At 42.6% G+C, this 15,754-nt stretch overlaps 1 protein-coding gene across 15 annotated transcripts in view; it reads left to right on the forward strand.

Moving 5' to 3' along the window:
- Positions 1 to 13,293: 13,293 nt before the first annotated feature.
- LOC115595208 (pleckstrin homology domain-containing family A member 5-like) overlaps positions 13,294 to 15,754 on the forward strand; it is a 234,431-nt gene continuing 231,970 nt past the window's right edge. For 7 of the 15 annotated variants that reach the window (XM_030439372.1, XM_030439374.1, XM_030439376.1 and 4 more), the window contains exons 1-3: positions 13,313 to 13,890; positions 14,014 to 14,090; positions 14,948 to 15,005. In XM_030439372.1, coding sequence (XP_030295232.1) covers positions 13,799 to 13,890; positions 14,014 to 14,090; positions 14,948 to 15,005 — 227 coding nt within the window. In that variant the 5' untranslated portion in view covers positions 13,313 to 13,798. Of the gene's footprint in view, positions 13,891 to 14,013; positions 14,091 to 14,947; positions 15,006 to 15,754 lie in introns of those variants that run through there. The other 8 variants (XM_030439381.1, XM_030439385.1, XM_030439386.1 and 5 more) reach the window with 5 other exon arrangements.

Below are 15,754 nucleotides of genomic sequence, written 5' to 3' on the forward strand. Positions count from 1 at the left end.
CATAGATGTTTGGATTGTTTTGATGTGAACATTTTTATACTGTACAGAAACATTAACAAAGGAGTGGGTGTTTGCTCGGTCATCTATCATCCATTCATTCAATTATTCAATTTGATCTGGCAAAAAAAGGTAGGCCATTTATGTAGGTTACGTGGCTCGGCATTGAGACAGCGAATAAAAATAAAGAACAACGTGAATTTAACTTGTTAATTTGGTTTGTTTCCTAATCTATTAGATTTTCCTTTCCTTGGCTCATTTGCAAATACAAAATGTATTTGCAAATGAGCCACTCCGCCATACACAGCAATGTTTTGAAATATTGACAAATCCGTAGCTGATCACTATTTTTCACCATGTTTGGCATTAAACTTGCAACCAATTGTTCCATCCAAAGTCAGCCTTTATGAAGCTTTGGGTGGGAGGAATTGCTCGTGTCATCCAGCTGGTCTAAAACTAATGAGCAGGGAAAATGGAGGGCATGGAGAATGAGTAGTATTTGCTGTTCTGTTCTGTACATGAGTCCATTTGTCCCAGTGATGTACATGTTTATTTGCGCACAGAGCAGGGATAAGCGATGCGATCACAAGGGGTCACTCGAGATGCATGTTAATGTCAGGTGGGAACTGCTGTCAAGCTGTCTGCTTGTGATTGGACCACTCAGGGTAGATGCATAGTGTTAAGCTTGAGAGTTCAAGAGTTCATCAGTCTTATGGCCTGTGGGATGAAGCTGTCTGAAAGCCTGGTGGCTCTGTTGACCTTCTTCCTGAACCACTTGGTGTACAGATCCTCCATGGAAGTCAACTTCATCTTGGTGATGTGCTGAGCAGTTTTCATAATCCTTGTGTTTGAGCACAATACCAGGTTTTGTTGTTGTCAGGATAATCCTGCACCCCTGCACCATCTTCTAGTTAAACTAGTTTAACAAGAAGATAAAAATGCTGAAATGCATCAGCAGAAAAAACATCAGAAAAAGAAGTTGTGAGTGACTATGATTTAACAAAAATGAACACATTAGCGAATATCTGATTTCTTATTCTTTATCTAATTTGATATTTGCCTTAAGTGCTGATTTGGAAGGAAGGGTTAACTCATGTCCTGGGGGCACGGCTCTGCTGCTGACCTAGTGTCTCACCTGTCTGTCTCGTCTCCTGTCATTTTCATGTTTTATTGTTGTTTTAAGTCAGGGGTCCCCAAACTTTTTTCGGTGGGGGCCACATCAACTTTCCTCTCTGTGGTGGGGGGCCGGTGTCAGTCTATAACAGGAAATGATATGGGCCAACTACCACAGTTCAGCTATTAAACACCAAGTCCTTACCACGGTACAGAACAATTACCCATTAATCTCAATGTCCCAATTCAAAATGTTGCACCATAACTGCATATGAAAAACAATACAAAGGGATCTACCATGTTAAATCAAGTTTATTTAACATTTAATTTATTTTCATTAATTGTATATATTAGGAGTTGAGGAAAACATCAACACTTATAGAGAAAATATAACACTTAGGCTAAAATATTGAATGAACAAATGCAATACTGCTGTTACATGACTTTTCCTAAAAGTGTCTGTATTTTAACTTGGAATAGATTGTATAGGAATTACACTAAATATGATATGTTAGCCTGTTTCACCAAGTACGGCGTGGACGTCCCGGACCAGATGGCGAGGGCGTACTCCGTCAAAGGCGAAAAGATGGCCAGTGGCGGTCTTCTATAACATCCTCGACCTGGCTGGGATCAATGCCCACATCTCATTCAAGGAGCACCAGCACCAGCAGCAGGAGAGCCCGGAGGAAAGTCCTGCAGCAGCGGGCAGAGGAGCTGATGAGGGCAGAATGGAGGGGAAAGCGGCCGCGGCAGTCGACACAAGGTGGGCAGCAGCGGTACCAACCACCGCAGCAGCAGCAGACACGGACACGGAGGCAGTGCCGGTCCAAAAGAGCTGCAAACGGAACCAAACGTCGGACACGGACTTTGGCTGGCTGTGTGCCTTCTCAGCAGTTTAATCGCCGAAGTGTGGAGTTTACACGAAAAGTCGGCATCCTCACTTACACACAGGACCAGCTGTTGCCACTCAGGCACTCAATCAAACCGGGAGACTCTGGTCTGGAGCCACTGGTTAAGTATCCGCAACTCAAAAACACCGGAACGCAAAAATGGACTAAAATAAAGAAAAGAGGATCGAGAGGTGGAGTGAGAGAAAGATTAAGGAGGCGCGGCAGCAGACATCCTCTACCGGTAATAACATTTTCTAATGTTCGCTCTTTGAGCAACAAGATGAATTAACTAATCGCTAAAGTTCAATATGATAACGAGTTCCGTCAGAGCAACCTCATCTGTTTTACTGAAAGCTGGTTGAAAGAGAAGATGTCGGACCCCAACATGCCGGGTTACACAATTATTCGGGCTGACAGAGACATTAATTCGTCAGTGAAATCTATTGGCGGTGGCTTGTGTGTCTATATGGATACACGCTGGGCTACCCAGTACACTGTCCGGGAACGTGTGTGCACACATGACTATGAAATCCTGCTGGTCTCATTTCGTCCCTTCTACCTCCCGAGAGAGTTTGGCCAGATTACAATCATATTGGCCTATGTACCTGGGCCGGACTTCGTGGGAGCTGTGGCCAGGATAGCCGAGAGCTAAAACACCGCCCTGTCCCGCGCAGTTAACCAACCCGTCCTGTTGCTCGGGGACTTTAACTCTTGTGACCTGTCCGATCATCTACCCACTCTACATCAGTACGTGGACTGTCCGACCCGCCTGGTACGTACCCTGGATAAGTGCTATGGCAATAGTATACCAGATGCCTATAAATCCACCTGTAGGCCCGCCTTGGGGAAGTCTGACCATAATGTCATACATCTACTTCCACGCTACAGGGCTAAACTGAGACGGGAAAAGACAGTGACTAAGGAAATAGAGACCTGGACTGAGGACTGTATGGAGGAGATGAGATGCGAGTTGGAGACCACCGACTGGCTTTTTCTTAACTCATGTGACACTCCTCATGAACTAATTGACACGTTTGCATCCTATCTGTTGTTTAATGAAAGTAAAATCATTTGAACAAAAACTGTTAGAATATTTCCTAATGACAAATTATGGATGTCTAGTGATCTTAAGGAATGTATTCGTGAGAAAAAACGTGCTTTTAAAAATGGCAATATTGAGTTACTTAAGGAAAAAAGATGTGAACTAAGATCTAAACTGAGTAAAGCAAAAATAGAATACAAGGATAAAGTTGAATATCACTATTTCTCAGGAAATGCCAAGAAAGCATGGGAAGGTTTAAATGTGATGATGGGCAGGGAAACTAAGCAAAACGCGTACCCCCCTGTCACACCCCTCTCCATCTTTTGCACACGATCTTAATGTCTTTTTCAATCGTTTTGACAAGAATGTTACAGTGCTGAACGTGATAGTGTGCGTAGGTCCATTTTGGGATATGCCCCTATTAAACTCAATGATCATGAGATTGTAGCCAGCCTGTTTAGTATTAAGCCCAACTCGGCCCCGGGGCCAGACGGCCTGAGAGGTAGAGTTTTAAAAGAAAATGTTCATGGACTTAAAGGTATTGTGTTGGAGTTATTCCAGTATTTGCTCAATTCTTTAACAATGCCCAAATTATGGAAAATGTCTTATATCGTGCCTCTCCCCAAAAAGCCTTTAGCTACCGAATTAAAAGATTTTAGGCCCATTGCTCTTACTTCTATCTTGGGAAAATGTTTTGAGAGAGTTATAAGCAGACAAATTACAGCGTCGGTTTCTAACAGCTTAGATCATCTCCAGTTTGCTTATAAATGTCAGAGGGGAACTGATGACGCAACTGTCAGTATGTTCCACACCCTGTCAAAGCACCTTCAAGTCCCCTCCCACCTTGCTAGGGCCCTGTTTATCGATTTTACTTCTGCTTTTAACAGCATGCAGATTCACATCCTGCTGCAGAGACTTGTTGATATAGGAGTAAACAGTGGTATTATCCACCTTGTTAGGGACTTCTTCTCTGACCGCCCTCAACAGGTTCTGGTCAATAATACTCGGTCCGACATCATTGTGCTGAATACTGGTGCTCCGCAGGGGACTATTTTATCCCCATTACTTTTCTCCATATACACAAACGAATTCCAATTAGATCTGGAAAAGTTTTGTTTGTTTAAGTACGCGGATGATATGGCCCTGGTTGCCTTATTGAAGAAGGGGGACATAGTTGGAGAGGAAGTATACAGAACACATGTGTCATCTCTCCAGAAGTGGTGCGATGAAAGCTCCTTAGAGATCAATGTAACAAAAACACCGGAACTTGTCTTTCATGAAAAGGACCCTGTGCAGCCCCTTATAATTAAGGGACAAACTGTAGAGGTAGTAAACAAGTTCAAATATGTAGGTACATATATTGATTGCAACCTAAATTTCAGTGAAAACACTGACTATATTTTTAAAACCTGTAATCAACATCGCCACCTACTACGCAAGCTGAACTCCTTTAGAGTGAGCAAGCATATTATGGAAACAGTTTATAAGAACCTGATAGAGGGCATTTTAACTTTTAACATGGCAATGTGGTACAGTAATCTAAACAAAAGGAAGAAGCAAGCTGCAGAGAATAGTAAACCTAGCCTCAAAAATCATAGGGATGAGACAGAAACAATTAAGTTGTATGTACGAGGAAGTGTTTTGGAAAAAAGCTGTCAAAATAGCAAACGATCCCTCTCATCCACTCAATAGGGAGTTTGAACTTCTTCCCTCTGGTAGACGATACAAAGTACCAAGGGCAAATCGTAATATTTTTAAAAATTCCTTCATCCCGAATGCCATTGGAGCACTGAACACCATGTCCTGTTGATGCGTTTTTAATGTAACTGCCACTGCTGTCCTGCTTTTAGCCCTGAAGATGTTTGTGTGTAAGTGTTTTTGTTGTTGTTGCCGTCCTGCTTGTTGTTTTTATGAGACCAAAGACAAATTTCCACATTGTGGACAATAAATGTAACTAACTAACTAATTATTTCTATGTCTACTGTTTGTTTTTTGTATTATCTTTATCGTGGTATGAAAGAGCGAGACAATCTTACAAATGGTTGTACTGCAGTTTATGAATTCACTTACGCAATAAACCAAAGGCCCCATTTTCTGAGATAAAGTCAATAAAATTGGATTGGGTGATATGAGTATTATCTACAATTTGTCAGGTAAAAATATAAATAAGATACAGTTGTTTAAATAGAAAGCCCATAACTTTCAACACACTACAAAGCAGAATTAATTTACATTTAGGGCATGTAGCAGAGGCTTTTGTCCAAAGCCACTTACAGTCATTCATACATATATACATTCATACTCTGATGGCGGTGGCTGCCATGCAAGGAATCAAACCAACGACCTTCTGATAACAAGACACTGGCTATGTTATCAACATCTGGTCTAAATAAGGGAGGAATTTGGGATGCGGTCTGTTCAAGGACGTTTCATTACTGGACACAGCTTTGGAAACTTGTTGATATTTATGATTTAAAATCTGGATGATGACATTGATACTTTTCGAGCTGGACCACAACAACCAATTAAAGAGGCAGCTGACGATGCTGCCGAGTAACAGTTAACATTGTAGTCCATCAGGCTAACGTTAGCTAGCATACTACTGTCGACAGAAAATTTCCACTCTTGTTCTCCCTAAAGAATGGAAAACCTGTGTTGACTCGTCTGCTTCCCCCTAGACACAGAGGAGAGGTAGAATAACCCTATCTGTAGTGTGTGACATGTCAGTATTTTATAATGCTGTAGTGTGTGTATGTTTAAGATTAGAGAGAAGAAAATCTATGGAGTTACTTCTTATGTGTGAGACACAACCCAATTTCAAAATTGGTTCAGGTTTTAGAACCTGTTGTGTGAGCACAGCTTCAGCGTGCAGAGCCATGAAATGATTGCTAAAGCCAAGCCCCGGCTGCTGCACAGTGTGCTGCTCCCTGTTTATTCAGCATTATTAATATTAAACGTTTCCAAATTGCACGAAATTTGGTCCCTCAACAACAAACCTGTCAAGTGTGAATTAGATCAGACGAACAGTTCTCGAGATATGTCAAGTACAATCATACAGACACACAGACAGACTTTCCTTGCTTTATAGTTAGTTGACTGGAGCAGAGTGATCAATGAACTGCAACTACTGAGTATCTAGAAGGAAGTGCATGTCTAGAAATGTTTTAGGAGTAACACATTAAAGTATAGAAGATTTGTGTCTGAAGGTCAAAACATTCAAATCAATCAGTGTTCCTTTAATCAGGCCCTCAGCATCTCTGCCTCTGAGGACTCCACACGCACACAATTCATTGCACTTATTGTCATTAACAGCTGTCCAGGCACTTGCCAAGGTATGTTTGTTAGCTGTGAGCCCTGATGACACCACTATAGTTAATACATTACACCCTAATACTGTTTGTACCTCCCTGACCTCCACAGCCTAAGTGAGGCTCTAACAATCCTGTCTGCGCTGACATGCTCTCTAATCGGCTAAGGACCCACCGCCTTTAACACAGGGCTTAGTAATTAGATGGCTTTAAAGAGGGCTCATTGGGGTGTGCACACACACACACACACACACACACACACACACACACAAACAGAGACATGTCTCATGCTGTGATGGAAACCCTAACATGCTCACATTGTTGAACCATGTAATACAGGCTTTTGATTTGTGGACAGCTTTTCAAAATAAAAGCTCAAAGAGATTTTTTTTTTTTTATTATCAAACACAATATACCTGAATGGAGCCATAGACACAAAATATTGAATTTAATGTTTAATGTGTATTATAATTCTATCATTGACTAGACTTTGTTGGGGAGTGTATGACAGCAAAGAAAGAGTGTGATAATTCAAAAAATGCAGTGTGAAACAAAATTATTACTCAATACTATACTATTTATATTAACAAAGCATTACATGACCCCTTTGTCTTTAGAAAGTTGTTCTCATAGTGATGAATGAACAGTGAATCATTACCCTACTCTGCAGCTCTGCAAAGCACTGAAGCATTATTCAGATCAATGTTCAACACAGCTCTCACTGGCCTCAGTTCTGACAACAACAGGTAGCTCTTTTTATTAGCAGACACAATTGTCAACCAGCTGGTGGACATATAGCACATAAAGAATCAGATTGCTTTTGGAGACCAGAAAGTAGCTAAAAATAGAAGGAATATTGAACTTTAAGCCGTGGTCAGAAGTTTACATGCAATTGTAAAGGACATGTCAGAAGTTTGGTTCAATAATGAATTTATTATAGGTCTGACCAAATATGTTGGATCAAAAATATACATACAGTAATTCTGATATTTGGTTAAATGTCCCTCAGCCATTTTCACCTCAGTAAGGTGCTTTGATCCACCCACAAGCTTCTGGTGAATGTTTAACCCATCTCTTGACAGAATCGGTGGCGTTCAACTAAATTTGTTGGCTTCCTGGCACAGACTTGTTTCTTCAGCACAGTCTCCATGTTCTCAGTGGGGTTCAAGTCAGGACTTTGTGAAGGCCACTCCAAAACCTCAGTTCTGGTCTGAATGATCCACTCCTTTAACACTTTTGATGTGTGTTTGGGATCATTGTCCTGTTGGAACACCCAACTGCACCCAAGAGCCAACCTTCTGTCTGATGATTTTAGGTTTTCCTGAAGAATTCCAAGATAATCCTTCTTCTTCATTTTTCATTTACTTTCTTGCTGCCAGTGGATCTGCAGCAGAACAGCTGCAGATCCACTGGCAGCAGAACAGCACCGCAGTATAATATTACCAGCACCATGCTGGACAGTAGGTGTGGTGTAAAAATAAATATATACAGCAAAAATATAAAAAAAATAAAAATAAAGCAATTTAAAAAGGCAGCATGTGAAAAATAAATTCCAAAAAAGCACTTATGACTAACTGTGACTTTTTTTTACTTGAAAAATTATCTTTCTATTTCACAAACATCATAACTTTATTTATGGTATAATTCAAACTGGATGAAACAAGTTTTTGTCTCTCTCCATTGACTACTGTCAAAGTTTTTTCTGAAATAAGTTCCCATGAGGTCCAATGGAAAGGGCTCTATACTGCGCCACCTCACTTCCTCTGTTGCTATTGCAGTTATAATTACTACGGCCACTGGAGGTCACAGCAGCAACAAGAAGTGTAAGTATGGGTCGTAATAAGCTGCTTTCACAGTCGACCTTAGGGCTGTTTTTCTGATGAAGACAGGCTGACATGGTTGGAAATGAAGTAACACCTATTTTCAGTCCAGTTATGTAGCTTTCATAGGCAGCAAATGAACATTTAATAAATAGTTTATAACACACTATAATGTGATTGTAAGCAGAACTATTAAGTATTTATGTGTTTATTTCCACCTATAACTCCTCTTGTGGGCACCCATATGTGGAGACTGCTGTATGAACATATAATGACAATACAATAAAAGGCAGTTGTTCCATGGGGTAGTCTGAGGAGCGTGACTGTGAGCAGGACGACTGGCCAGGGGGGGTGGAAGTGCAACATTTACAGTGATTTGGCCAGGACATAACGGTGGGAGCAGGTCCTCCTCTTCCTGGAAGACCATTTGAACTCTGGGTGTGTGTTTGTTTGGGGGGTTAACGGGGTGTGTCTGCATGTGTGGTGTGTCTATGTGAGCTATTCCTGACCTCAGGGATAGACTTAACAACCTGTGTGTGCTTTGTCTAGCCTCATTAGAGAGCATGTGTGTCTGTTGTGGGAATGGGGAGGGGGCGGTAGGTGGTTTGTTTGGGTGGCAGGGGGATTTCCAGCCAGTTGAGCTTTAAGTGTGGCCTCCTGTGAGATTCTGTGATTGGACGGGAACAGAAACACTGATGGTACAGACTGTGCTCCGCCGGTCGATCAGTGTTTGAGCAAACACTCAGCTCCAAAATAAGCTCCCTGTCATCTGAGACAGGCAAGGTCTTCTAAAGTAGCCCCTCATTACTGAACATTAGCGCTGTCTTTAGCTCTCATAAGAGCTTTGCTGTAGAAAAGTGGGATTTTAGGATTAAGCCACCAGTGCTTTTGAAGGATATTGCTGATTGACTGCTGAAAAGTGCATTGCCAATCGGACAGCTCTGCCACTGACTAAAGATATGCTTCATTTGGACAAAATGCACATGAATATTGTTGAATTGCACAAGAGCAGTGCTGCATATGCTTCATTGAAAGAAAGAACAATAATCCTGTGATCACTAAAAAACAGGGCTGTACTGGAATATACACGCCAGAGGCAAATTAAGAAAATAAACCTGAAAGGATGAGTGCAGAAACATGCATTAATTTGGACTCTTCAATAACACAGTTCTTTGACAAGTTAAAAAAAGCTGAACACGAGCAGGGCACATAGACTTTGGATTAAGAGGGCAAGAGGAAAAGACCCAAGTGACAGTGAGAGAGGGTTTAATGGGAAGCCACAGGTCACAAGGGCTCACTCAGTATTTTGATGAGTATATATATTGTTTTTTTTATATAACTTTACACCTATGGAAGGGTTTGGACTGATGCGTTAAGCTGAAATCAAACCTTCTGCATCTGCATTGCTGCATGTATCAGCATTATTTTGCTGTTCGCCCACGCCCACAAAGCTCCACACTAGGAAGGCAAATTTTAAGACATTTCTTTAATCGATAGTCAGCTGCGTTAACAATCGACTATCAATAAATGATGATAATGAAAGAAATGTATTTTTCCATTTGAAAAACGTTAACTGACTTATTCGTTTTTGAATGAAAATATGAGTAAGTCACTGTAGAAGTTACAAGGATATCCAGCCGATATTGACACTACTAAGTTGCTAAAATGTAATAATGTCAGTTTGTACTGAATGTCTTTTTGTATTTTTTAAATTACAAATAATTTGTATTTTAATTCTATACATTTTCTTACACCAGTATTTATATCTTATTCAATAAAGTTCATAAGCAGGTTTGTAACACTTTTTGATGGATTTGTTCCCATCAATACAGTACAATGAATCAAGTCATGAATCATTGATGTCAGCGGTCCACACACATATGCAGGCATTACATAACAGACTGGAGGAAATAGGCTTCAGAAGAGACGCGTGAAAAGCAGGGTGCACCTTGAGTGCAGGGGGAGGTTGAGTCGAACAACTGCCGGGTTAACAATCTTGTCAATAAAAATGGTCCAATATATCTTGCAGCCTACTTATGGGAGTCGATCCGGAGGGGGAGATCCCGAAAGGGGAGCCACATTCTCTGTCCTGGTTGATAGTCAGGAGCTGGGAGGTGTTGCCTGTCCGCCAGTCATTGATTCTAAACATTCTGAACGTTAGTCTATGAACACATCCATAACGTCTCGGGTCTGCTCACGTTGTCCCTCCTTGACTCCTTGAGAGGAGAGGGCATGACGCTGGTGTTCAGTGTCTGTTGAGCTTTGTTCTGTTAAGGTTTGCGTTTTTGTTTTGAACCAGAATGCAGAGAGTGGAGGCAGAGAATCAGTCCAGGGGAGTAAGCAATGAGTGAGGAGGGCAGGCGGGCTGGGCGGCTAACCCGTGGAGCTAAGAATGAAGTATATCTATAAAGATTGACAGTTACTTGAAAAAAATGAAGTTTGAAAGAATTTGATGTAATATGTAACTTAAAAAAATCAAATAAACCTAGTCCACGTTGTAGCATTGACATGGTTCCGTTCACAGTGCCTCTGAAGCCTTACTGAAGTGACAAGCTAATGTTAGGCTTCAGATTTTTCAAAGTGTGCAAACAGTTCTACCATTTTCCTTCATTCATCTGCTTGTAAAGGCACCTTGCTGCCAGAAGTGATGACAGCATGTAATATATGTGTGGATTGTTCAGTTCAGTTCAGTTCAGTTCAGTTCAGACAACTTTATTAGTCCCCGGGGGACAATTCAGTTCAAGCAGTTCTGGCATAAAAAAAAAACAAAACACAAACAACAACCATGGCATAACAACGAGCAGCAGACGACAAACAGGAGTACAATATGCAGATCAGTACATGTCCCCAGGTGGCCAAGGCACTTAGGCCACTGTCACATAATTGTGTGGAGTGGCACAACTAAATACCAGAGACCAAGAATAAGAATAAATAGTAATAAATAAATAAGTGGCACATTAAGTAACAAGGACACAAAGTTGCAATGTTACAAAGAGTGGCTGCCACTGTCCATGTTCAAGAGCTTAAATGCAGATGGGATAAAAGAATTGGCATACCTATTTGTCCTCCTGATAGGTGCTATAAAACGACGGCCCGAAGGCATCGTCGTGAACTCAGATGACAGGATGTGGCCATACTGGGAAATTATTTCTTTAGCTTTCTGAACCACCTGCCTCTCCTACAAGTCCCTCTGCTGGACGCCAGTTATTTTAGAACAGACCTTTACGATGCTGCAAAGGCTGTTTTTGTCTCTTACAGCCAGGCCACCAAAGCAGCAGATGAAGGAAAAAGTTAAAATGCTCTCGACAAAAGACTGATAAAACATACACAACATTTTGTTACAGACTCTAAAAGAGTTCAGCTTTCTTAGTAAGTGGATTCTCTGCTGGCCTCGTTTGACAATGGACTCAATATTTTTGTCAAACTTCGACTGTGAATCGAAAACAGCGCCTAAGTACTTGTAAGTTTCAACAATTTCGACCTTGTTCCCATGAATTGTACTTGGCTTAGGTTTTCCACCATTTTTTTTTTTAAATCAATGACAAGCTCTTTGGTTTTGTTCACGTTAAGATCGAGGAAATTTTCGTCATACCAGCTTGTATGTTCTGACGGGTGAACAGCTCCAGTGGTGTTTGTTTGTCTGCTCCGCTGTGTTTGCCCGTGTCCATTTTGGAGCATACCGAGGCATTTAGAGCCTGCGTAAATGTGTGGCGATAATGAATGATGAATGTAGATCAAGTGCACACCAACATGGAAGTTAGGTAGTGCTATCTACCACCATCACCAAAACACCAATTTTTTCTTTCATTGCCGTTGCTTTTAATTGTGTACACAGACTCTAAGCGGTGATTTAAAATCTTCTATACATGCTATCGAAAACTTTTAGGTTTTGATTAAATGCAATTTGAGATTCCAGAATAGAAAATTATCCAGAGCAAGAGGAAATATTCAAAAGAACAGACGATTGGAAGACAGTTGTGTTGTAATGGTGGATGGATAAACACGGACAAGCAGTGTTGCATAATTAAGGTTTGAGCTGCTCAGTGTTTGTATTCTGTCAAAGAACAGTGAAATGTCCACACACTATGCAATGCCTCTTGATTCATTTATTATTACGTGGTTTGTCATGGTACACTTACTGGATACATACATGCATGTATACTGTATATCGCCATAAAAGAGGTGAATGAGGGGACGCTTTAACTTGTAATTTGATGCAAATGTGTATCTTTCAGATCCATTTATGAAGATCCTGGTTAGCATGTTCCACATTGGATTGTGTTGAATGCAGTGCAAGGCTCTGTGGGTCTTTGCCTGACTCAGTCTTAGTCTTGGCCTTGACTTGCTCTCAACACCCAAAAGTCTTGGACTTGTCTTAGTCTTGAAGCACTCTAGTCTTGGTCAGGACTTGGTCTCAGTTTATGTGGTCCTGACAACAGTGCTGGTGTGTGGAGTTAAAAAGTGTGATAGTGGTCAGAGGAATCTATTTGATTTTGATATTATATGACAAAATGTTTTTTTACATGTACTTTGCCCATAACGGTTGTTCTCATTCAAAAGGAGGTCTGCCATTCATCTGTCAGTCTGTGTTACAATGGAGCTGTTTATCGGACATTTGACAGAGCGATTTTCGAGCGAGTTGTGAGGGAATGTCTTTGGAAGGCACACGCGTCCCTCCAATAGAGCTCTACTAATGTGAAGAATCTAAAACAAGGAGTGTTGAAGTTGTTTAGGAGGCCTGTGCTAGAACTGCTCTTTAAAACACTGTTGTTCTTTATCTGGAAAAAAAAAAAAATCTCAACCAGAGGATCTAACGGCAGATGAAAATTCACTCATCTTATTTTTTCAATGTTTTGGACTTCTATGGCAGTTGCCTTTTATTCATAATAAATGGAAAAAAGCAACAGAGGACTTGTCTCCAAGTAAAGTACGTACAGTTCATATATTATGTAAGAAACATGCACCGTATACCATATTCATAACAAGCATGCATGCATGAACAAACACCACAAACAGTCATTGCAAGTGTACATGTACGCACACACACAAACACACACACACCAACCAAAAGAGTTGGGATGTTGTGTGAAACCTTAATAAACTTTACATTTTGCCTCACCAACTTCGACTGGGGGAATGCTCCAAAACACCTGTTTGGAACATTCCATAGGTAAACAGGTTCACTGGTAACAGGCGACAGTATCATGATGAAGGTTGCATATGAAGGAGCATCCTCGAAAGGCTCAGTCACTCACAAGCGAGGACGGGACGAGGTTCAGCCATTCTGAGTGTCATTCACGTTTGAACCGATTTGCTGCACTGTAACTATATATGACCTGACTGACTGGCTGGTTGAGTGATCATAAACTCACACTGCAAGACCCACCCTAATAGTGAACTTCACATGGGGTCAGTTTAGCCACACGCTGATGAGGATGTCTGCCAAAAAAACATATCCCACCTCCTCCCGTCACTTGGCAGAAAATCATTGCTTGTGTCTTTATCCTCTGGGCGCGCTCCCATCTCCTGGATGCGCGCGCACGCGGAATCCCTCGCGCGCTTGGCACGGACCCGCGCACTCTAGCCCCTGTGTGTAGTAACCCAGAGCAGTACTGCTCTCAGCTAGACATGGCGGCGGACCCTAAGCCGGACTGGCTCTCCTGCCTCCCCTCTTCTTGGAGTTATGGCGTGACTCGGGATGGACGCATATTCTTCATCAAGTAAATATCACGCGGACACATGGATTTATGGATACGCACTGCTTATTTCTCCGACGCATTTTTCCTGTTTGTCTTTTTCGGGTTCTCTGTTCACCTTCTCCCCGTTTTTTTCCCCACCAACAGCGAAGAAGCAAAGAGTACGACCTGGTTGCATCCTGTTACTGGAGAAGCCGTAATCACGGGGCACAGGAAAACTCCAGGTAAACAGTCTGAGAATGTGGCTTTTCGTTAATCACTGCGAAAACACGCACACACATGCGCGCACGCCGCGCCAGGGAAAGGTTATCCGCGCGTCACGGCGGAGAAAAAAGGGGCGACAAGTTGCGGAGAGAGCGGTGGAAGACGATGAGGGGAGATTTCTTCTCTGCAGCAAAGCAACAGCCTCCTCTGCTCCGCTCCCCTCTCTGCTCTCCTCTGGCGGACCATTACGCACGCCGCCCTCCCCCTCCTCACACACGCCTCCTCCAGCTCTCTCCACCTGGACACTTTGCGACACACTTTTTAAAAGTTCCGTCACGTAGGCGTTAACCGATTTCGGAGCCGATTCCCTGCAGTGACATTTGACACATTTCCCGCTGACAGGCTTTTTCTGCTGCAGAAAGCGAGTATTTCCGAGCACGTACAGGCACCGAGGCTGCTTCAAGAACAATGCAACGCGTCTGGTGCGTCGGTGCAAAGCCGATATATTCCAAAATCATACACATCTGCCCGCGTCAGGAGAGAGGTGACGGATGGATAGGCATCGTTGCATGCAGATCAACAGTGTATTCAAACACCTAGAGGCCAACCGCTGCACGCACACAATGATCCAGTGATCAGTAAATCTTGTCTGGTAATGGGGAGGGGGCGCGGAATCGCATCAAAAAGCACAAGCCAAATTAGCTATTTGTGGTCCAGACACTGCATTGCTGTGCAGGTGTGTGTGTGTGTGTGTGTGTGTGTGTGATTGTGTGTTTGTGAGCGAGAGAGAGAGAGAGATCAGCTTCATATCTCTCTGCACAGCTGCTAATGTTTCAGTGTTTTGTCTGTCCTCTTCCCCCTTCCCCTGTCCTTCCAGATTTACCAACAGGATGGGAGGAAGGATACACATTCGAGGGAGCTCGCTGCTTCATCAAGTGAGTTGGACATGTGTGGCGAGAGAGGAAGAGAGAGAAAGGGGAGAGAGAGCGAGAGAGACCAGTAGATGCAGGGGGGAGACAGAGAGGCAGTGTGAGCAGCGTCTCAGGCGGTGAGGGGCTGCTTGGACTGGTCGGCGGGCACAGAGATTTCCCTCAGCTCTCATCAACGCCCACCTCTCTGCCTCTCTGCCCTGCAGGAGGAATTCACAAATATCACTGTTTCCCTCCCCTGTAACACACACACACACACACACACACACGCGCACGTGCAGGTTCACACACATGCAGTCAAATCAGTGTGAATGGATAGATGCACTGTCTTTTGCTGCTGTTGAAGCTTTACTCCTTCATCAGTCGGTGCTCTCACACTTCACCTGTCTCTCTCTGTCTCCTCACACACACACACACGCACACACACAGAGGGATTTTCTCAGGAACAAGTCTGCTGTCTTGATGCAAGTTTGACGAGCCAGTGTGACTCAGAGGCTGCTCTGCTGCGCTGAACAGGCTTTACTTGTTGCCGTGCTGCGTGTGTGAACATGTGTGTGCGTGTGTGTGTGTGTGTGTGTGTGTGTGTGCAACCTCTCCAGGGTTGTTAGTGTCTCTAGGTTCTTGTGCACATTGGCAAACATGTGTATTTTGTGGACCTGTTGGACGACAAAATGGCCCTGTAGCTTTTCACACACCCATAGCTGACATTAACATGCATACACACCCACACACACACTCACACACACACACTTATT

This window comes from Sparus aurata, chromosome 14 (genome assembly GCF_900880675.1).
Source record: "Sparus aurata chromosome 14, fSpaAur1.1, whole genome shotgun sequence".
NCBI classification, from domain to species: domain Eukaryota; kingdom Metazoa; phylum Chordata; class Actinopteri; order Spariformes; family Sparidae; genus Sparus; species Sparus aurata.